General features: G+C 37.0%; 1 protein-coding gene across 1 annotated transcript in view; it reads left to right on the top strand.

The window, feature by feature from the left end:
* chd5 (chromodomain helicase DNA binding protein 5) overlaps nucleotides 1–23,850 on the top strand; it is a 114,350-nt gene that overhangs the window by 41,116 nt on the left and 49,384 nt on the right. Inside the window, 3 exon segments of the mRNA XM_056467849.1 lie at nucleotides 20,264–20,455; nucleotides 20,537–20,655; nucleotides 23,361–23,602. Of these exon segments, the coding sequence (XP_056323824.1) occupies nucleotides 20,264–20,455; nucleotides 20,537–20,655; nucleotides 23,361–23,602 (553 nt within the window).

The raw sequence follows: 23,850 nt of genomic DNA, 5'->3' as shown, positions 1-23,850 counted from the left end.
TGATAAAATAATGCAACAAGGATAAAATAAGATTCAAATTAATCTTTTAAAACATACATACAAATTCATTCATTTTCTTTTCGGCTCAGTCCCTTTATTAATCTGGGGTCGCCACAGCGGAATGAACCTCCACATACAAATCGCATTAAGGTTAATAATTGAATTAGGTTAAAATAGATGTATAAATACATAAAATATACAGTAATAAATACAATAGAGAGTTGAAAAATGGATTATTGCATTTAAATGGTTTCCAAGCTATTTCTTAAAGCTTAGTTTTATTGCATCATTAACTAAATTAAAATTACTATTCATTTTAATATAATAACTATATAGGTGCCTTTTACATTTTAGGATGGGGTTTCCCCACACATGGGTTTCCACGTTTTGGTATCTGTCACATCTATTGTCCACAGTTCATTGAAATGTGTATATTTGGTGCAAAGCTGCTTTACAGATAACTATTATTGAAAGTAGCTCAGTGGTTAGCATTGTTGCCTCACAGCAAGAAGGTTGCTGGCTCGAGTCCTGGCTGGTCCAGGTGGCATTTCTGTTTGCATGCTTGCTGGGTTTCCTCTGTGTGCTCTTGTTTCCCCAACAGTCCAAAGACATGCTTTAAGTGTATTGGATTAACAAAATTTGCTGTTGTGTGTGTGTGAATTAGAGAGTGTATTGGGGTTTTCTATTGCTTGGGGGCGGCTGGAAGTTTGCAGCTGTACAAGACATTTGCCTGAGTAATTGGTGGTTCATTCTGCTGTGGCGACTCTTGATAAATCAGGTACCAAACTGAAGGAGATTGTTGAAAGTAATGCTTTATTTACTGTTTTGTAAACCCAGTTGTTATGCTTCCCAATGTTTGTTTGTTCAACTCCATTGGGTTAATCATTGCTGGTTACCATCTTTGTTTAATCCTATCTTATCATTTCACTCTGATCATCAATGCTGTGTTCATGGATGGTGTGTATCTTCATCAGTCTTATTTTTTGTTACGATAGATAGCTCTCCTAAGCCATAGGTTTTGAGAGCCTGTTGTTCAGTGGTGTAATGGAGAAGCTGTGTATTTAAGACTCCACTCTGCCTCTTTGCCTTTTATACATTCATGGCTCTCAGTTCAATAAAATCAATACATTTATAGTTTTTCACAGCCTCGTCTACAGTAGGCTGCCTCTGAATTAGTCGCGAATTAATCACGTGAGCGTTCTAAACACAAGTATCTCATTTGCACCCCAATCGCGTATTTACCTTCCCTTTTTTTTTCACGAGGTGCCAACATGCCTGAGATGAACGCTGCTGAGGGCTGCATACGGATCGAAATAATGTGCGATATGCAGAGGAATTAATAATTGAGAAATAATTTATGAGCCAGCGTGCTCTTTCGGTGTAGACAGTAAGCCCCCGCATGTGCTAAAAATGAGAAATCTATGCAGTGCAGACTAGCCCGGATTTTGGGTAATGCTGTTTAGTCCCATTCACTGTGATTGCTTTCGCTGGGTCTGTGGGCAGGCCTGAAGACATTCAGTCATTTCTGTATGGAAATTATAATGAGGCGCTTGATGAATTCTCTGTTGAGATTAATAAAGTCACCCCAAAAATGGAAAATTCGTTTTGTTCAACTTCATGTTGCTTCAATTCAAAGATATAAGGAATTTGTTCATCTTCAAAACACAAATGAATATAATTTTAATAAAATCTGAGAGATTTATGCCCCCCATTGATAATTCCTTTACCCAAATCTGACTTATTACCCAAAACTGATAAGAATATTCATGAATGACTAAAGGAATTTAGTTGTTTAATCGACATTGTGGTTAATTGATTTAATTTTTTTTATTGACATATAAACATTGGTAGCAGCAAAAATGAACTTGCATGTCACATCACATTTGAACTTCTGCTAGGGTTTTGTTCTTGGTCATCAAGCAGGTGGGGTTAGCTTCTGTTTACATTTGTGATTAAAGACTCGTACACACCAGGGCGCTTTTCATTTGCGTTTATCGTCAGCGTTTTTTTGAGACGTTTTTCCGGATTCAAACCCAGCAAAAAAAGTGCCAGTCTGATTGGTGGAGAAGGTTTTGACATGGTGCGTCAAAACAAAAAAACAAGCATGAGGCGTTTCTTTAAAAATAATGCTTTTTTACTCCTGGCGTTTTGCGCGTTGGTGTGCACGATCATATTGGCGCTCTTTATTTAGTCACGAGGCGTTAAACATCGACGAAAAACGCAAGCAAACAGCGTCCCACTGTGCACAGCCCTTAATGTTGTTGAAATGTGAATAACATGCTAAATTAGAACCTTTTAAAACTTTTTAACAAACTCTTTAGGCTTAAACTACGCAATTAAACCACTAGATTAAATTGAATTCATTTTATAATTTTTTTATCACTATTTGTTTATTAACTATTTGTGAGTTTTAGGTGAACAAAAGAGACAGAAAACGCTTACGCCTGAATTCACAAACATGGCTTTAAAGGTCCCGTGAAGTGCTTTGAAACGTACATTTTCAATACAATCTCATGACATTTTGTAAATTTTGGTTTAGTGGCTAATTCGGATGAATTTGTACAATTTAGTACGATTTACTCATTCCTCAGTAGCTATGTTTCCATCCTCCTCTTTGTATGTGCATTTTGGATATCCGCTTTAAAAAAATCGGTTGATGGAATTGCTATTTGGGTCCAATTAATCAGGAAGTAACGATTTTATTTTTGGCTCATTGGATGGAAACGTTGCTTTATTCGCACGTCTTTTATGCGATATTTCATTTTTGCGCTTAAAGTTCATTCGCATTTTTGGATGGAAGCTAGTGATGGCTAGGTTTAAGGGCGGGGTTGGGTGTCATGCCTCCTTTTTAAAATTGTACATTTTCTTATGACTGAACTCATTCATACGAATTAGCCACTTAACTGACAAAATGTAAAATAGTTACGTTTCCTCGTGAGATCAGGGTGATATATTTATTCGATGTTTGACAATCTCAACTGAAACACAAAGTGAGAGTTGGAAATAGAGTAGCTCCTCCCCTTTTAAAAAACAGCCATGTTTTATCACAGCGCTGCCAGTGAGAGTGGCTAAGCTCAAGCGCATTAATTAAAATGCAAATGAGAAGCATCTTGAAGGGGCGGGGCATGTCAGATACCAGAGAGCATTAGATTGGTCATGAATTTGATTGGTAATGATGAGGAGGTGATGTAAAAAATGCAAATTTATTTGGAGTATAGCTTATAAATATCCTTAAAACTACTGATACTAACACCGTAAAACTTTATTTTAATTTCACGGGACCTTTAAGGCTAGTCCTAAACAAAATTGCATGTTTGATTTGTCTTAACTGAAAATAACTTTCAGTGAGAAATCTTAAAATATGTCAGTGTCAATGATTTTTTCAAGATATACACACCAGTATCTCTTTTTTAAGTCGTTTTTATAAGAGTTCACTGTAAATACTGTAATTAAACTAAGGCCTATAGTCCTGGGTTAGTGAAACTAATTAGCAGTTAGTAGTTAGTAGTCCTGTTTGTGAAACCGGGCCTTAGATTTGATTTTAAATTATTTTAATTTGTGTTCTGAAGGTGAATGAAAGTCTTACGGCTTTGAAACATGATGAAGGTTAATAAGTCATAACATTTTCATTTTGGACTGAACCAACTAACCTATAAAAATAAGCCTTAAAAAATTCAACCCTATAAAAAATGTACTTGTTTTTTTTTTGTTTTGTATTATCTAATCACAAATCGCCATATTTTAATTTTGACATCCTCAGAGACTAATTCTGACTAAGAGTATCTGCAGATGCATAAGTATTGTAAAAGGATGCAGTATTTTGATAATGCGATTTGTATATTACTCTATTGAAGTGAAACTGTTCACTGCATGATCCAAACACTGCAGAACACATGACTGCTGCCTCCAGCCAGGAGCAATGAAGTGGTAAGCGGTGAATTCCCCATCTGCAGATATAAAGACACAAACAGATGATTTATAAAAATATTAACGAAACACAAATAATTGAAAGGTGAACTCAGAATTTTTAATCGCTGTTTCACACTGCCTAATGGATGTGCATTGGCTCTCTTAATATATGCACATTTTAATCAGTCAGTTTTAAATTGTTGCAACTGGAGTACACATTCCTTGTGTGCCACATTAGGAACAAAGGACTGTGCAGCTCTAAACAAAAATGAGTGATTTCCCCCAGATTTACAAAGATTTACAATCTCAATATTCAAACAAGTTCACCCCAGATTAAATTCTGTCATTTAATGAAGTCTCTTGTTGTTCCATACATGTAATATCATAAAAGAAGATATTTTGAAAATGTGTTTATTTATTATATTATTATTATTATTTATTATTATTATTATTATTATTATTATTATTATTATTCATTCATTCATTCATTCATTCATTCAATTCACCTATAGTGCACCTATAGTCTTTGGACTGTTGGGGAACCGAAGCACCTGGAGGAAACCCACGCAAACATGGGGAGAACATGCAAACTCCACACAGAAATGCCAACTGACCCAGCCGGCACTCGAACCAGTGACCTTCTTGCTGTGAGGTGATCGTGCTACCCACTGCGCCCCCGTGACGCCTATTATTATTATTATTTAATCAATTTAATGAACATCAGTGTGGTTCACTTTTGTTTAGGACCCCATTGACTTTCATTATATGGACAAAACATTCTATTGCAAAGCTTTTGTGTTCTGCAGAAGAGTAATACGGCTCTGAAATGATATTGGGGTGATTACATTGTGGTAAAAATATTCATTTTTTTGGGTGAACCGTCTTTTGAAAGAAAAAAAAACATTACGATGAGAAACTGTCTATATTTCCTGACTTGTTCATGTCAATGTCATTTCATTTGTCCATTGTACCTTAACAGTATTTGTTTTTCTTCTGTTTGTGTTGATCGTCAGTGGGATGAAATAGACTGAAACTGATCCACAGTCATTTCCAGCGTTTTTCTGCCCTCTTCTTTATTTCCTCCACTCCCAGTCTGGTTTTCTTTTACATAGTCTTATCGTCGAAATTGAAAGATTATCATGAGCTTCCCTCGGCTCATCGCTCTGATTGGTGGGGGGTTATTTTTGGAAGCTGCACTGTGAAAGCTGACACCCCTTCCTCTTTGCTAGAGTTTGTGTGTGTGCATGTAAATCATTGTTGCATCACACACATATGTCACCAGTCTCCGCATCAGTCCTTCACATAGTGTGTTCAATTAAAACATCTCCTGAATTTTTACCAGCAAATTACAAGAGCGTACAGTATGCATGCAGGAGTGCAATAACTATAGCATCTACACTCAATTACAGTGCTTTGTTCTTGCTTTATAGGTTATTAGGACAGTAATTTTAGACCGCTTTGCTTGTGTACTTGTGATTTTTTGCAATCACCATCTCTCTCCGTAGCTTTGCAAGTCATCCTTGGACTCGGAGAAAGGATGTAGTCTTCAGAAAGTAGAGATACGGATTATAAAACTTGAAGGTCTCAATGAGGGGGTGTTCCAAGCATGCTGTCTCATCACATTAACGGTGGGGCCACTATTAACATACGCCGTCTGTCAGACAGCTAATGTGTTTTCCTGTAAACGCTCCTCTTCTTAACAGCGAGCCCGGCCGTGAATCCCATCTCTAATGGAGTGCGCCACTGACCCAGCCCTTGTTGCAAGGTCAGAGTTACCCCAATGTCCATGCTTAGCTGACACAGAAATGTGTGGCTGCAGTTGTGACATTTTCAGGCGCTGTTACCAGTAGCGAATGGCAGTGGTACAGCTTTTAAACACCTGGCGGTTCCTGGACGATGCTCTGTTTACCCGGGAACATGGCACAGAACGTGACTGCGTGTTCTGGGTTTCAAAAATAGAGCCACATTTTGGGGAAAATCAGGCTACGGATTATTTATTATTCATAGTTTTCTTTGCATACTAAATTAGAGTTGAATAAATTGCCTCAACATTGAAAAATGGTAGCACTTTACAATAAGGTTTTATTTGTTAATTGCATTCAAGAGAATAATGCTTATTATTCTTAGGTAATGTTAATTTGAACATTTCCTAATGTAATAACAATTGTTCATTAACTAATGAGTACTGTATCAAATGAAGTTCTTGTTAATTTTAGAAAACGTGTAATCTAATTTAAAATAACAATACCTTATTGTACACTCACCAGCCACTTTATTAGGTACACCTTACCAGTACTTGGTTGGACCCCTTTTGTCTTCATAACTGCCTTAATCCTTCATGGCATATATTCAACAAGGTACTGGAAATATTCCTCAGAGATTTTAGTCTATATTGACATGATAGCATCATGCAGTTGCTGCACTTTGGTCGGCTGCACATCCTTGATGTGAATCTCCTGTTCCACCAAATCTCAAAGGTGCTCTGTTAAATTGAGATCTAGTGACTGTAGAGGCCATTTGAGTACAGTGAACTCATTATCATGTTTAAGAACCAGTCTGAAATAATTTGAGTTTTATGAACTGTTGGATTATCCTGATGGATGTAGCCATCAGAAGAGGGGTAAACTGTGGCCATAAAGAGATGGACATGGTTCCTAATTCCCCAAATGACCCCAAATTCTGAACCTAACATCCGAATGTCGCAGCAGAAAGGGATCAACAAGGCATTTGCACCCACAGAACTGCCACTTCACTGGATATTTTCTCTTTTTGGAGCCATTCTCTGCAAACCCTAGGGATGGTTGTGCGTGATAATCCTAGCAGATAACCAGTTTCTGAAATACTCAGAAACCAGCTTGTCTGGTACCAAACAACCATGCTACATTCAAGAGTCACCTATGGTGAAAATCTACTTTTCAAGCTGTTTGAGACAGAAATGTGTGTAAGTATAGTGTATAAACTGTCATATTGGGGTGAATTAAACACACCCAGTCCTTTTTTTAATTTCAAATTTAACAACATAAAAACGGTGGACCAATTGGAGCGGTTTTTCAGATCGACCGGCAACTTGACGTAGGAGTGCGGTCCCCCCGCCCACCAATATTTATTGACAGCTGCGCACATTAACATGTCCTGTAGTCACGTGTATAATCATATCAACAAGACAGGACGAGCGCAAAGCAGCAGGGAATAAAAGGTCTGTTCAGTTCGCTAGGATTGTCAATCATCATCAAACGTGATCAAGAGGCGAGTTTTACAAGTTTAAAATGTTTTAAAAACAGCACGTGTGTAATGAATTATGAGATTCACTTCAGATTTACTTAATCAGCAACAGCCGCGTGTCAGAAACAATTATAAAAAGAAGACACTTCAATCTCGGTTTGAGGACGTTAAAAGCCTTAAAGGCCCATTACAAAAAACAGCAACACAACTTTTCCCAGCTATAATACAGACACTTCAAACAGCTATAATAAATATTCTGATGGGTGTTTTGAGCTGAAACTTTACAGACACATTCTGGGACACAAAAGACTTATATTAAATATAAAAAAGGGGATAACCTATGTGCCCTTTAAATCACCTTTATTTCCCAATTCTGAGGCTTGGGTTTGAACTGCAAGCATCTCAAATCATCTTGACCATGTCTACATGTCCTAAATGCATTGAGATGGAGTCGAGTAGTTTGTACAGGTGTACCTAATAAAGTGGGCCATTGAGTGTAAATTGCTGCCAAAATATACTAAGCCCATATTATTTATATATTAATATTTGGCATTTCTTAAATCCGGTAAATCCGGCTACTCAGGTTTCCCCCACATTCCAAAGACGTGTGCTATAGGTGAATTGGGTAAGCTAAAATTGTCCTAGTGTATGTGTGTGAATGGGAGTATATAGGGTTTTCCCAGTTATGGCTTGCATCTGGAAGGGGCATTCGCTGCGTAAAACATATGCTGGATAAGTTGGTGGTTCATTCTGCTGTGGTGACCCCTGAAATAGAGACTAAGCTGAGGAAAATGAATGAAAGTTTATTCTGATTCAATTGTCTATGATTAATGAGTACTGTAACAAATATGTAGTCTTTAATTTGCTTAAAGAAATAGTGTAAGAAATAAAATTTCTTATTTTAGTTAGTGCATAACATAAAAGAATCTTAACTGTAAAGCGTTATCAAATGTGCCACTTGGTGTATATTGGTGTACGGATATTCACTTTGATATTCAAAATGCAAATATGACTATTTTTATAGAAGTTCATTAGATTACACCAAAAATTAAAAAGAGCAAACATACACTAATAAAGAAGCAATTGTATTTTTAGAAATACCATAAACAGAATAAATGATGTGGGCAATTGTATAGCACATTGTTAATTAATGCTTAAAATGCAATTTTATTATAAAGCATTACCAAAATATATGCACTTCATCTAATAGGCATTGCAATATTGATATTCACTTTGGGTTTCACAAGTTCACATCCACACATAGAAACAGATCAAAATAAGCATATTTGGGGCCTGCTGTTTAGGGAGAGGGCTCTGAGGCCGGAAAAATGTCTGAGCTGGGGCATTCTCTCTATCAAGAGAGATGGAGAGAATACGAGCTCAGCGTCTAGCCTGATTTCAGAAAGCTCCCCTCCCCGTGCTTAGTATGGATCTGGTTAAAGATGTGGAGCTGGGGTGGATGAGGGATGCAAAAGTCAATGCGATGACTCAGGTTAGGATGAGCTTGGTTATTTATAGGAATTCTTTTTGATTCTGAATGGATGATTAGTGTGATGGCTGATAGCGAATTTGTTGCCTTTAGTATATGATCGTGCTTCTCCCGAAATTAGTTTTAAAAACTTTACTTGATTTATAAATGTGCATAGTTTAATGAATATTTAAACAAGTCTCACAAACATGAACTAACAATGAACAGTTGCTATTAACTAACACAACAAGGGTTGTTAACATTAGTAACTATGAGACCTCGTGTGAAGTATCACCAAATATATATATATATATATATATATATATATATATAATATATATATATATATATATATATATATATATATATATATACTGTCAAAAATATATATATTTCCAACACAATGTCACGGCGATTCGTAATTTTTTGATTTATGGCTTAATTCGTATGAATTCATACGATCTAATTCGTACATTTGTACGATTTGCTCAACCCCAATGACGGGGGTGGGGTTAGATGCCACGCCTCTTTTAAAAATCGTTAAATTTGTACAACTGAACTCATATGAATTCGTACGAATTAGCAACAGAACTTATCAGGCTGAATATTTCATAGTACTGCTACTGATATATTGATTTTCACAGTGCTATTTTATGCCTGAAAACAACATAATCCACATCGCTTAAAAGCCAGATGACAATGCAAAACCTTTTGCCAGATATCCTGACTTCAAGAGCGCTGTGTTGCATCACCGTGACTGTAAGTGAGACATGAATAAAGACGAGATGTGAGCTTGATGCGCCTGGCAGGCAGCAGACATATTCTGCCGACATGAAAGAGCCACCCTGTGAGATGTACTGCAGACGCACTGGCCTAAATATCCGTCATCTCACAGGCAACTTGCTCTGTTTATGTGCAGGCAGAAGATTGAAATAAGGAAAAACCTCCAGGGCTGACAGAAAGACGGCGAGCTCTGTGTTTTATGCGAGTAAATACCCTAAATGCCCTATAGTGCTGCTCGCCGGGCTTGAACCGTGCAGGAACTGCTCTCACCGGAGCTCAAGTCCTCAAACAGTGGCAGCTAAATGAAGGTTAAGTGGATTTCGAGGATAGCATCCAAGAGGCTGGGAAAGCCCCATCTCCGGCAGCTCCCACGGGGCGTGGTGGGCTGCGGGACAGGGCTTTAGCTGATTGACTCCACCACACGCACTGCATATTTCATGGACCGCCGTCTGAGCTGACGATAGACAGACGGCAGGAGTCGTACCGTACATCTCCGGTTGCACACAGGATTGCTTCCCTGATGTCTTTTTTTAAAGCATTGCCTTTTTGACAGCATGGCATTATTGAAGTGTTACTGTGAATATGTGCTGCCTGCCAGACAGTAGTTTGTTGTTTACGGTGAGAGATTCACAGTTCAGCAGGTGGCAGAGACCTCACCTCGATCCTTTCGCTCCCCCTTTTTAGCGTGTCAACAAAAATCCTCTAATGGAAGGAAGGAGTCTCCTCTTCACAGCCAAGCCTCCAGGCAGGATAGATTAGATAGATAGAAAAATAGATAGCTGGATGGATGGATAGGTAGAGAGATGCATAGATAGATAGATAGATAGATAGATAGATAGATAGATAGATAGATAGATAGATAGATAGATAGATAGATAGATAGATAGATAGATAGATAGATAGATAGATGGATGGATGGATGGATGGATGGATGGATGGATGGATGGATGGATGGATGATTGGATGGGTGGGTGGGTGATTGGGTAGATAGATAGATAGATAGATAGATAGATAGATAGATAGATAGATAGATAGATAGATAGATGGATAGATGGATGGATGGATGGATGGATGGATGGATGGATGGATGGATGGATGGGCAGAGAGATAGATAGACGGACGGACGGATGGATGGATGGATAGGTAGAAAGATGGATGGATGGTTAAATAGATAGATCGATTGAGAAATAGTCCCCATCAATATACTGGGGCATTAGGACCCACACAGACCGCAGGTTAAGCGCCCCCTGCTGGTATCACTAACACCACATCCAGCAGCAACCTGGCTTCTCCATGAGGTCTCCCATACAGGTACTGACCGGGCACAGCCTTGCTTAGCTTCAGGGGGTGACCATGTGAGAGCTGCAGAGAGCTAGCTGCCAGCAATAAGATAGATAGAAAGACAGATGAACTGAACAATAGATTAAACATCTGAAATGGAAGTATACATTATGTTGTTTGTATAGTTACCATTTTCACCAAGAAAAACAAGGACTCTCCAGAAATGCAACACAAGTTATTGATATTTGTTTGTTTTATCCAGTTAATATTTGAATTAAAATCAGTTATACACTATATTTGTTTGCCTTATGTCTTTTATCCATACCAAGATTTATACTGATCAGCATATATTGGTTATCTGCCAAAATCTCCGTATTGGTGCATCGACGATATATGGATGGATATATGTGAGAAGAACTCATAGCTGTAAACTGCTTGTTTTTTTTTTTCAGATGATGAGGAAGGTGAGCATCAAAGAAGTGTCCCCCTGTCACCACTAGAGAGATCTTCTCTGAGGAGGATAATGTTAAACAGCATAAGAAGAAGAAAACAGCAAGATAATGGAGGGAAAGGAGCCCAAAGTTAAGAAAAGAAGAAAAAGGAGGTAAGGAGTCTTTGAAGTGTGGATGAAATAAAGGTAGTTGTGAATAATCAGAATGTGTTTTATTGTCTAGATATTATTGTCATAGTTTTGTGAATTATTAGACTGGAAAAAACAGATTGTGTGTGTTAAATTTGTAGGGGCGTAATATGCAGTGCTGGGTATGTTTTCTTTAAAAAGTAATAGATTACAAATTACTGACTACTTCTGGAAAGTTGTAATCTGATCAAATTACTAATTACTTAATGTAAAAAGTAATCAGATTAGTAATTACTTTACTTTTAAAACATAAAATATACCTATAAAAAATACAAAATAAACTGCAGCTCTTTCAGTAAATTAATATTCACTGAAAAACATTGTGGGTGACGCGGTGGCACAGTAGGTAGTGCAGTCACATCACAGCAAGGTGGTTTCTGGTTCGAGCCTCAGCTGGGTCAGTTGGCGTTTCTGTGTGAAGTTTGCATGTTCTCCCCCGCGTTCGCGTGGGTTTCCTCTGGGTGCTCCGGTTTCCCCCACAAGTCCAAAGACATGTGGTACAGGTGAATGTGGTACTAAATTGTTCGCAGTGTATGAGTGTGAATGAGTGTGTATGGATGATTCCCAGAGATGGGTTGCAGCTGGAAGGGCATCCACTGCGTAAAGCATGTGCTGTAAAAGATGGCAGTTTATTCCGCTGTGATGACCCCAGATTAATAAGGGATTAAGCCGAAAATAAAATGAATGAATGAATGAAAAACATTATAATGGGTTGATCACAGCAGCTGGACATATTGACTTGACACATATATATATATATATATATATATATATATATATATATATATATATATATATATATATATATATATATATATATATATATATAAAGACGAAGAATTCACCCCAAAACCTAAAATTCACTTGTTAACACAAAAAAAAAATACATGAAGAAAACTGGATACCTGTATCCATTGACATCCATAGTATGCAAAAGAACTGCAGTGTTTTGGTGTTCTGTGTTTGTCTAAGGTAATTAGTCTACAGAAATGTGTATATTCAATATAAAGCATGAAGCTGATCGGTCAGTTCTTGTCACTTGACCTCGCGGTTTTCAACTGGTGTGCCTGGAAAACGCAAAAGACGAGATGTGTGAACGGCCCTATAAGCAGCTACGTTTCTCTTTACATTCAGAAGATACCTTCACGCTCGATACTGCACAAAATCTAATTTCTGTTTAGGCTAAGTTGGGCTGCTGTGTTTTTGGGTGCTGTTGTCCTCCTTGGTGACGACTATTGTCATAGAATGGTTTCTATTCAAGTGCTTGAACAAGTTGGTGGTCGAGTTAAAAACAGTCGAAAGTTCTTTAGAAACTGGGCATAGACTGCATTTCATAGTAATGAGCAATTCCATGCAAACGTCAACTTTGCCATGGAAAGAAATGAAGTTTGGCCAAAATATCGAAACTGTTTCTGCTTTTTTGTGTAAACAATTATTTTATAGTGCTTTAGAAATACTCAAAAATATCTCTGTTAATGTTTTCAAACTATTATATTTGATGAAGCAAAATCACACAAGTGCCAATTTCACATCTGTTACATCCATAACGGAGAGATGTCCCATCCATAAGAGAGATTTTTCCTCATAATTGCAAAAAATCTCAAATAAAATAAAATCAATCATGTTTGTTCAATAGGGAGCCAGCTCTAATACGATTAGCGTTTTTTCTTTTCGGTTGTGCAGTTTAATTCACAAAATTTCTACAAAGTATGTTGTATACTGCAAACTAGCTCACATCCATGACGCATATTTATTTTCCTCATTTAAAATATGAATATTGTTTACAGATTGATTTTTTTTGCTCCTATAACTCTGTGGTTAGTAGTTTTAGAAAATATTATCAGATGGTATAATGCAATGTTAACATATACTTCTCTGTGAATTTATGTTTTGGGATTTTACTCCAAATGTCACATCATTAATGCTGGAATTGCACAATATTTTTGTTTTTATGTTCAATGAAATCAAAGTAATGTCTGTATTTCCACTTGAAGAAGCAGCCACTCTCGTCAGCAACCATTTCAGCTCGCGTTCTCCAGCAATTTTAAATGCTTATGAACTGACATTGCAGTGGAAAACGTGATTTAAACAAAGCATTTTTTGCCTTTAAAAATCTATATTTGTACCTTAAGTAATGCAATTACATTGACTTAAGTAACTGTAATCAAATTACACACATTTAAAAATGTAATTCGTTACATTACTGCATTCCCAAAAATGTAATTAGAATACTGTAACGCATTACTGTGGAACACGTTACACCCAACTCTGCTAATATGTTAAGGTGTGATGACTACGCTGTATTAAAAGACACAACTTTAAAATCTGCAGGAGTGCAGCATTACAGAACGTGAAGCAGATTGCTTTGTATTATTTTTTAAAGAGTTATGTTATATTTGATTTTATTAAACTGCAGAGTCTGACATCCTATAAAGGCTGTTGCAGTGCAGGCATCCATGGAAATTTCAAAAGTCTTGTGCGATCACTGGCTTTATGCTAAATCTGCTTTTTACAAACATCCACATATTGGGGTGACCAGAATTCAAACATGTTTTGAATACAACCAGCTTCCACTAGTTTGGTCAAGCTATCCATTGTTCTGTCACAAACCCATACTGTAGCTTTGCAGAATTTAGAGCAGAAATTATAAATGCTACTCTTTCTTTTTATTTGATCAAGCTTAATTCACAATAATAGATCGAATTAAAAAAACTCAAAAACATATCAGCCCTCTAAAAGAAATCAGGAAAGTAGTGAAAAGTGGACAAAAGTGATGTATTAAAACATCAGGTATGAACACACTGCAAAATACTTCCCTTTCTGAGAGTTTTATCCTGTTTCTAGACCAAATATATAACAATTCTTAAATCATGAAGCATTTTGTAGACAAGTAAAACAAATTGCTTTGTTTCAGAAAGAATAAGTCAAAATTAAGTGAGATTTTCCTTAAAGCAAGCTAAATTATCTGCCAGTGGGGGTAAGTAAAATAATCTTATTTCAAATGTAATACTTGGCAGATAATTTACCTTGTTTTAAGGAAACTGACTTAATTTTACCTTATTATTTCTGAAAACAAAACAATAAGTTTTACTTGTCTAGAAAAGGGTTTCCGATTTAAAACCTTTTTGATATTTGTACTAGAAACAAGACAAAAAAAATCACTTATCTCCCTAGTCTACTGATCAGTCTGATCTGATCAGTCAAAACACATCTTAACATACAGGGCAATGGGAAGGGCCAGATTTGCTATTGTCTCTTAGGCCTTGACATAAACTCTGCTCCCATGAGCTGCACGATCAGTATGAAACATCCCACCTGACCTCGGGGTATTTTATCAGATTGTTTTCCAATGAGCCTTTTTTTCCCCGTCAGTCCTTCCTCGGTGCCTTGGCGAGAGATAAAACGTTTGACAGGTCAGTCAGTCTCAGTCCCCCCAGCTGACTGTAGTTACCATTGAGATAATGAGAGGGATTCCTCTCTATCTCCTCCCTCGCTCTCGCCCTGTCTCAAAATCACTCTTTCTCTCATCCTCTCTCCCTCTCAGCAGTGGTAAATGTGCCGTGGAGAGGGCAGAGAGGTCTCCCCTCAGCAGCTAAGAGCCCTGCTTGGCGTCAGTCATGCTCTCCCTGCAGTGCCGTGTCAGACACGGGCTCAAATCAATGCGGGTCAAAACCACCGCCTGCCCTTCTGCTGTCCGTAAGTCTAACAGCTCAGCTCGCCAAAGCCGGCCACCTGCGCCAGAGCCTGATAGACTGTGGAGAGTCTGGGGATTGTAGTAGGAGAGTGAGAATTGATGCTTTGTCAGATGTAAACAATGATAAGTGACATTTCAGTAGTACAGATGGGAATTTTCTTGGCTGGGTGTGTTGAAGATGAGGATGTTTTTGGGGAAAAGATTATCTCACTGGAAAAAAAAGATCTCTAAGCTGTCTGACACTATTATCCCACTGAAAATGCAGTATTTAAAGGTACAGCTCAACCAAAAATGAAGATTCTTTCATCATTTTCCTCAACATCAATCCTTTCAAAATCCGGATTGCTCTCTTTCCCATGCCGGAGAGTGTTCATGCTGATTTTCTTCTACTTACTTTTCATTAAATAGAATAGTTAATAGGACTGCAAGTTTCTGTAAAAGAAAAAAAAACTAGCATAGAGTTTCTTGAATTCTTAAATATAAACTTTTTTAGAATAAATATTGATAAATAATAAATAATGTCAGTCAAGAGATGATGAAAATTATCAATATTAATACTGATAAATTTTGTTCAAGATAACAACTTAAGGATGCTGAACAATGGAGTAAGGATCCTCGTGCAGGTTTTATTAAGAAATAGTTAGGCAGGCAATGGTCAGACACAGGAGCAATCGGGTACATACAGGTAAGACAAACAGAGTAGCCAGGGTCAGAGGCAAAGCTACAGGCGGCAAACTACATACAACAGAACAAAGCAAGGGTCAAACACAGCTAGGCAAAGGCAAAGAAAACACATTTTAATGCTCACTAAAACAGAGAAACAAGACTCAGCAAAGATGTGTGTGTGTGCTGTCTTTAAAGTCCAGGTAATGAATGAATAATGAGCTTCAGCTATTTGCCTTTGTGTGTGTCATCATCAGCGGAAAACCGGAACAGGTGTGTGTGAGGTGTATGACGGGATTTGTAGTCCATATGGTGACAGGATTGTAGACCTGAGTGAAAGTGAATTGCTGCATCCCATTTCGCATATTTATACTACGCCCTAAAAGTATGTACTTTTGTTTGTGAAGGAAAATGTGTAACAGAAGAGTAAGCAAGCTTTGGGACATACTACTTTCTCGTTAACAGATCGTTATGTTGTTGAGCCCTGTCAATCATCCACACATCATCCACATTTCTGTCATATTTAATTTCCTACCTTATTGGAGAAACAGCAGCAGGTTAATCTCCCATTCACGAGTCTTTCATGCAGAGAAATCTCCTCAGGTCTTTGGACAATTATGCATTCAGAAGTTAATGTCCAAACACATCTTTATAAAAGTTCACATTGTTGTTGCGGATTAAATATAGAACAGAAAATGCGATTTAATTATTTTCCAGTGGGCTAGATATTAATTAACAGTCAAAAAACATCTTTACCGAAGCCTCTCTACTTGACGGTTGGTCTCGCATGTCCATCATGTTTGTAGTTTATTACACTTTTCACCCGCATTTGTAGTTCTAATTGAGTTCACATCCAACACGCAATGTACTGTGGGCAATATCAGCGGTTAGAGTATGGTCAGTTCTACACTTAAAATTATTAGTGGAAATAGTAAACTATTCGTGAACCTTTGGCATAATCTTTTCAACATACTACTATTTGGGACATACTTATTCGATTTTCAAATACTACTTAGGACGGATAGTATGCGAATTGGGATGCAGCACAAGATTCCCAGCAATCTACAAGCCTGGATCGCTGATGATTGTGACAATAAGCTTCAGTTATTACCATTGTTTTTTATACATCATCATTTAATACAAACTAACAAAGCAATTAATTAAGAGACCACTTGAGATTTCTTCCAAATAAAAAAAAAGTGTTTTTTCCTCACATTTTTAACTGAAAATAACAATTGACCAAATGTACAGTTTTTTTTTGTTGTTTTTTTTTGTTTTGAAATTTAACATTTCACCAAATACATTTCTTAAATGTTCTGCGCTTAAAACATTGGTATTCTGTTGTGAAAATATGAAGATATTCTTTATTTGTGTAAATCTGATCGTATTTAAAAATAACACACTCTCTCTACTGAGTACTGCATTTGCTGCTTTGATTGCTTCTATTGTGTTCGTCTGAAAGTCACATTGGATAACAGCATCTGCCAAATGATTAAATATGAATGTAAATATAATTTTAATCACAATATAACTCATTAAATAACATGAAATAATCAGATTTTTTGTTGCCAAAAAAACGTATTAGGGTGCATTGAGGAAAATAAGCTTTAAAAATTATGTTTGGATATATAAAATATAGGATTAAAATTTTACTAAAATAGACAGATTAACTAAAGACAGATCAGTGAATAACTTGTAAATGCAATATAATTGTGAGAAAAGTCTGAAATTGTATTAATTTTTGGAATTTTCCCAGCTTCATCCTCTGTAGGTCATGAAACTAATTTGCATTCAAATAGATTTAACATACAAATGCATTATGAATATTCTCATGACCAACAAGAACCAGCAATATCTGATTTGTGGATTTACCTCAAATTTCTCACAGATTTAATAAAAACTTAAATAGGTTTGACTAAATTTTGACAGGGAGTGCACGGTGGCGCAGTGGGTAGCACGTTCGCCTCACAGGAAGAAAGTGGCTGGTTCGAGCCTTCGGCTGGGTCAGTTGGCGTTTCTGTGTGGAATTTGCATGTTCTCCCCGTGTTCGCGTGGGTTTTCTCCAGTTGCTCTGGTTTCCCCCACAAGTCCAAAGACATGCAGTACAGGTGAATTGGGTAGGCTAAATTGTCTGTAGTGTATGAGTGTGAATGAGTGTGTGTGGATGTTTCCCAGTGATGGGTTGCAGCTGGAAGGGCATCTGCTGCGTAAACCATATGCTGGATAAGTTGGCGGTTCATTCTGCTATGGCGACCCCAGATTAATAAAGGGACTAAGCTGAAAAGAGAACGAATGAATGAATAAATTATGACAGAATTTTTTTCTACTGGGGAGTCACGGTGGCGCTGTGGGTAGCACGGTTGCTTGGCGACAAGAAGGTCGCTGGGTCAGTTGGCATTTCTGTGTGGAGTTTGCATGTCCTCCCTGTGTTCGTGTGGGTTTCCTCCGGGTGCTGCAGTTTCCCCCATAAGTCCAAAGACATGTGCTATGGGTGATTTGAATAAGCTAAAATTGGCCATAGTGTATGTGTGTGAATGAGAGTTTATGGGTGTTTCCCAGTATTGGGTTGTGGCTGGAAGGGCATCCGCTGCCTAAAACATATGCTGGATAAGTTGGCGGTTCATTCCACTGTGGCAACCCCAGATTAATAAAGAGACTAAGCCAAAAAGAATGAATGAATGCATTTTCTATGTGGAAGAGCTGCACATTACCTACATTGGACCTCCCCTCTCCCCTTTGCAACACGTTGTCAGATAATTGTGGTTTGGATTTTGGGAGACCTTTCAGTTCCAGCTGTGAAGCTCTTTAGTGGTTCTAGTCTTTGCCTCTTGCACGATCACCCCTCCTCTCTCTCTCCCTCTCTCCTCTTCCTCTCTCCCTCCCCCATGTACGTGATTGAGATTTGTCTAGACGGGCCCTAGAACACAGGCACTGCAACCATGGGGACTCTCCATAACAAGCTCGTTATGCAAACGCATCTGATTGGATGGCGCCGTTCCATTGGCTGCTGCAGTAGAGAGAGTCCCCCCTCCTCCCTCCCACCCCAACACTGCACAGTTTGGTTTCCATGGCAACTCTGAACGGCTGGCGCTGGAGCTCGTGCGCTCTGCGGCAGTGCCGGTCTGCCCTGCGCCGATGAGACGTCTGCCAGCCAGCGCACAGCTGCAGCACAGCAACAGGCTTTCTTCAATCACACACACACACACCAAAAACATGTGTGTTCTCTAGCAGTTTCAATCATTCTGATTGGTTTTCCTGCCTCCAGATGTTACTAATAATAGTGGCATAATGATCTGGTTTGTCGTTTACTGAAAATGCCGAGCTGATTTATCAGTGCGCCATAGAAAATGCCTGGTTTTAATTACAACCTATGGATGTAAGGCCTATGTATTAGTGCTTCCATGCAAAGCTTTAGTTATATTTTTTTCAGAAGCAACATTTCTGTGTGTTCATAGGATTATGTTTTTAATAAACTTGAAGAGATGTGGCTTTAAGACAAGTCAGTTCACTTTTTGACCATCTTGGTAGCACCTTTAGACTGCTCTTTATGGACATACGCATGCAATTAGCAACTTAAATTGGAGAAATAACAATAATAATATTTGTTAATACAAAGATATATAAAATTACAGCTATACTGTGAAATAAAGTTGACTATTTTACCGTTTACTGACATTTAAACTGATTTGAAACAGTGAAGTTTTACGCTTTGTTTTAAGGTGTATTTGTTGGAGTAATTATTCATTTAACTACTGAGTTAAAATAATGAATTGTACTGTATGGTTGGTGTTAGAATGTGGTTTAGGTTTAAGGTTGCATGAAATTATGCATAATTACTTGTAATTATTAGAGTGACTCTCTGGGTCTTGTCTATCAAATCTGATCTTTATTTTGTATTCTCTATTGGATTCAAGTCAGGTGATTGGCTGGGCCATTCTACAACTTGATTTTATTTCTCTGAAAGCATTTGAGAGTTTCCTTGGCTGTGTTTTGGATCATTGTCCTGCTAAAATGTCCACCCTGGTTTCTTCTTCATCATCCTGGTAATGTAGATGTTGGACTGAAGCAGGGTAAAGTCTAGATCGAATACGCGGCCCCTAATTATAATAGCATTTTTTATGACTCTGTATAACAATAATTAATACTTTTACAGTACTGTGACAGTTGGGTTTATGGTTGGGGTGGGGATAGGTGTTAAAAAATAATCTTTTTTCATGTGTTCAATACTTTTTCGCTGTGTTATGCATTTTATTATGCATAACTTAATTTGTAAACTAATTAGATGTGTTTTCTTTTCATGTAAGAAGTTCTTTGTTTTTTTTGTGGTAAAAATTTCAAGTCAACAGCACCTTTAAAAATATGTTTTCTGAGAAAAATGGTGACGTGTTCAATTGCAGGTTAACTATGTTTATATATAATGCCCTATACACAACTCCTTAACTTTTCAGATTTTGATTATAATGCAATAACGTGCACCTTTTGTAAAGCTGCTTTGAAACAATAATTATTGTGAACAGCACCATACAAATAAACTTGAATTGAATTTATTTTTATACAAGTGGTCAATCTTTTCTTTTGTTAATGTCTCTGCTGGTTCTAACAGGGGCTTCCTAGTGGGCTGGATGACATGTCAGATAGAGAAGATCATGGCCACAGGTCGGGGAGCGAGAGCAGCACCTACAGCGCCCTGAAGAAGAAAAAAAAGAAGCCCAAGGAGAAGAAAGAGAGGAAAACGAAACAGCGAAAGAAAGAGGACGATGAAGATGATGATGACGACGATGATGGAAACATGAAGGTTCTCCTGTAGAAATGCTCACTTCTTTTTTGTCATTAACCATGAAAATAAATAATTGCCAGTTTTTTCATGTGACAACAGGAGCCAAAGTCGTCCAGTCAACTGATGCAAGAGTGGGGTCTCGAAGATGTCCTGTATGCCTTCTCGGAGGACGATTATAAGACCATCACCAACTACAAAGCCTTCAGCCAGTTTCTTAGGTAGGATTTCAAAGTTTTCCTTCTGCGTGGACGTTCTAATGCCCTGCTGTCAACTTGTCTTGTTCTATTTTAAAATGTTCCTTCTGGCAAATGCTAATGCCAGTATGAAGTAATGACATTATGATGACAGGTTTTCTAATAAGAGGCATTGAAACACGATGTACTGTCAGACCCACTTGTCTACTGTAACCAGGATAATCTTTTATTTCATAGACACTCTTAGTATATGCTTACAATTTCTAATTCATAGCGCCACTGGCCTCTTTGAGTAGTGATGGATGATATAATAAATAAAATCTGACATGATGCAGATACTTTTCTTTACAATTTGAACTATACTGATATCAATGTCAATGCTGATTGTTGTTTTTGTGCTTTTTTCAAGATTGATAATAAAAGACAAAATCATTCATTTTAAGTCAGAATCAATTCATTTTAGATACTACTACTTAAAAATAAATACCTGATACATACTGTCAATTCATAACAAATAGGAACATGAAGACAAATAAATATAATAATAAAAATTATGTTTTAACAGTTTGGTTTGTTGAACATAATACAGTATTTTACAGAAAGAATGATTAAATAATTTATTATTGTTAAAATACATTATCATAAGGGGCTGCACAATAGTGCAATGGGTAGCATGTTTGCCTTACAGCAAGAAGGTCGCTGGTGCGAGCCTTGGCTGGGTGAGTTGTCGTTTCTGTGTGGAGTTTGCATGTCCTCCCCTTGTTCCCGTGGGTTTCCTGCAGGTGCTCCGGTTTCTCCCATATGTCCAAAACCATGTGGTATAGGTGAATTAGGTAGGCTAAATTGTCTATAGTGTATGAGTGTGTATGGATGTTTCCCAGTTATGGGTTGCAGCTGGAAGGGCATCCGCTGCGTTAAACATATGCTGGACAAGTTGGCGGTTCAGTCCGCTGTGGCAACCCCAGATTAATAAAGGGACTAAGCCGAAAAGAAAATGAATGAATGAATACATTATCATAAATATAATTCCAATAAACTAAAATACCAACATAAACTGTGCATGTTTAGACATTATTGAAGATTTCCTAATCAAATTCTTATCTTAATCTTGAGCTTTCTCTGTATTGTAATTATTTAAAACAATGTTCAGAAACATCCAAATACACCCATACTAATATTTAAGAAAGACGTTGGTAATTTATTCACTTCACTTTGATTGGTTGTAAAGATTTTTTATATACAGTATATATAATTATATAAATAAATAAATGTATAATAAGTATTTTTATGGAGGTATTGATACCAAACAAGCAAATACAGTTGTAAATGGGCTCTAAAAACAGTTTGAGACTCTTTTTGACCACTTCTAAAAGTGAACAGGTAAAGTAAACCCTGATGTTTCCAAATGCATTGAAACATCCTCAAAAGACCAGCTATTCTGTGCATACGGACATAAAAAGGATGTCTTGTGACGTGTTGCTGAAGTAAATTAGCCAGACAGGATTCAAACTCTACTGTTTGAATTCATACCTTAAGCATTTTTTTAAAACAGCACAATATGCTCTTACCAGTTCTGGTTCTAACACAAACAGTTTAATTTTGTGACTATCAGACTATCACAACTGAAATTTGCAGCTTTGTATAAAATGTATCGTCTCGATTCATTCATTATAAACCCCATGAGCTTATAACTAGGGCCAGTCAGAATCTGCAGACTTTTTTTGCTATTACTGTGCAGAATTGTGTATTAAATCTGTGGATTTGTGTGGAATGATTTTGGGAGTATCGCATCTAAAAACTTAACATATGAAATAAAAAAAACCTTTTAAACTTTTATTTAATGCTTTCAATGCAAATCCAATTACTTGGTAAACAAAGCAAGTCTCTCCGCTAAAAGACAGAAAAAGTTACTTTACAAACTGTATTTAAATAAATCATAAGAACACTTTCATATTAGTCATTAATATTACTAAAATTAATTTAAAAACTGAATAAATATGAATTTACACACATTTATAGAAGTAAATAAATAGACCTAATGATGGGCTAAAAGTCTGTGGATTTCTGCTTGCACAGATTCCATGTGAGCCTACTAGGCTCAGAATCTCCGCACGCAGAATCCACAGATTTCCATAGATTATTAGCCCATCATTGAGTCTATTTATTTACTTGTGTAATTGTGTGTAAATTTATATTTTTTCAGCTTTTAAATAAATTTCAGTAATATTGTAGACAAATATGAAAATGTTCATATGATCTATTTACAATACAGTTTGTGAAGTAATATTAGTAGATATATTATATATGATACTTGTTTTGTTTTCCAAATAAATGCATCTAATTGGATTTGCATTAAATAAAAGTTAAAAAGGTATTATTTTCATTCATTCATTTTCTTTTTGGCTCAGTCCCTTTAATAATCTGGGGTCACCACAGATTATAGATTATATAGAACCACCGGTATTATTTTTCATTTTATAAAATAAGTTTTTAGCTATGATACTCCCAAAATCATTTTGCATTAATTCACTTTTTTTTTTTTTATTCTGCACAGAAATAGCAAAAAATGTCTGCAGATTTCGTCTGGCCCTACTTATAACATACATATTACTTTGAAAGATCAGAGAAAGAAAAAAGTCCCTCCCCTTAAATAAATCATGATAGTGGTTAAAAAAGTGAATAATAAATCAAGTGAAAAAATATCTATATATTTTTTTGTTTTTGGTCAGACCCCTCATCGCCAAGAAGAACCCCAAGATCCCCATGTCAAAAATGATGACAGTGCTTGGAGCAAAGTGGAGAGAGTTTAGTGCGAACAACCCTTTCAAAGGCACCTCTGCAACTGCTGTGGCGGCTGCTGTGGCCGCTGCCGTGGAAACTGTCAATGTGGCTCCACCCATCTGTATTAGAAGTATCCAACAGATCTCTCCATCTGGGCCAATCAAAAAAGCCAAAACCAAAGAGGGAAAGGGTAACGTGACGCTCTTTTTGTTGATGTTATATAGGGGTTTATGGAGGCTGGGAGATTTAATGAAGGCTTTTACATCTGTAACATATTACATTTTTAGTCTTTGTCAATTCTTTAACTCTCCAAATTAACTTGAAGCAATTTTATTTAAAATGGCTTGTTAAATGGGATAAGAGACAGTATTTTTTAATTATCACCATACTATATGCTACAAACTAGACGGATATACATTCAGCTTATTTAACGTGTGT

This window comes from Danio aesculapii, chromosome 11 (genome assembly GCF_903798145.1).
Source record: "Danio aesculapii chromosome 11, fDanAes4.1, whole genome shotgun sequence".
In the NCBI taxonomy this organism is placed as follows: domain Eukaryota; kingdom Metazoa; phylum Chordata; class Actinopteri; order Cypriniformes; family Danionidae; genus Danio; species Danio aesculapii.
This window is presented reverse-complemented; position numbering and strand designations above follow the sequence as displayed.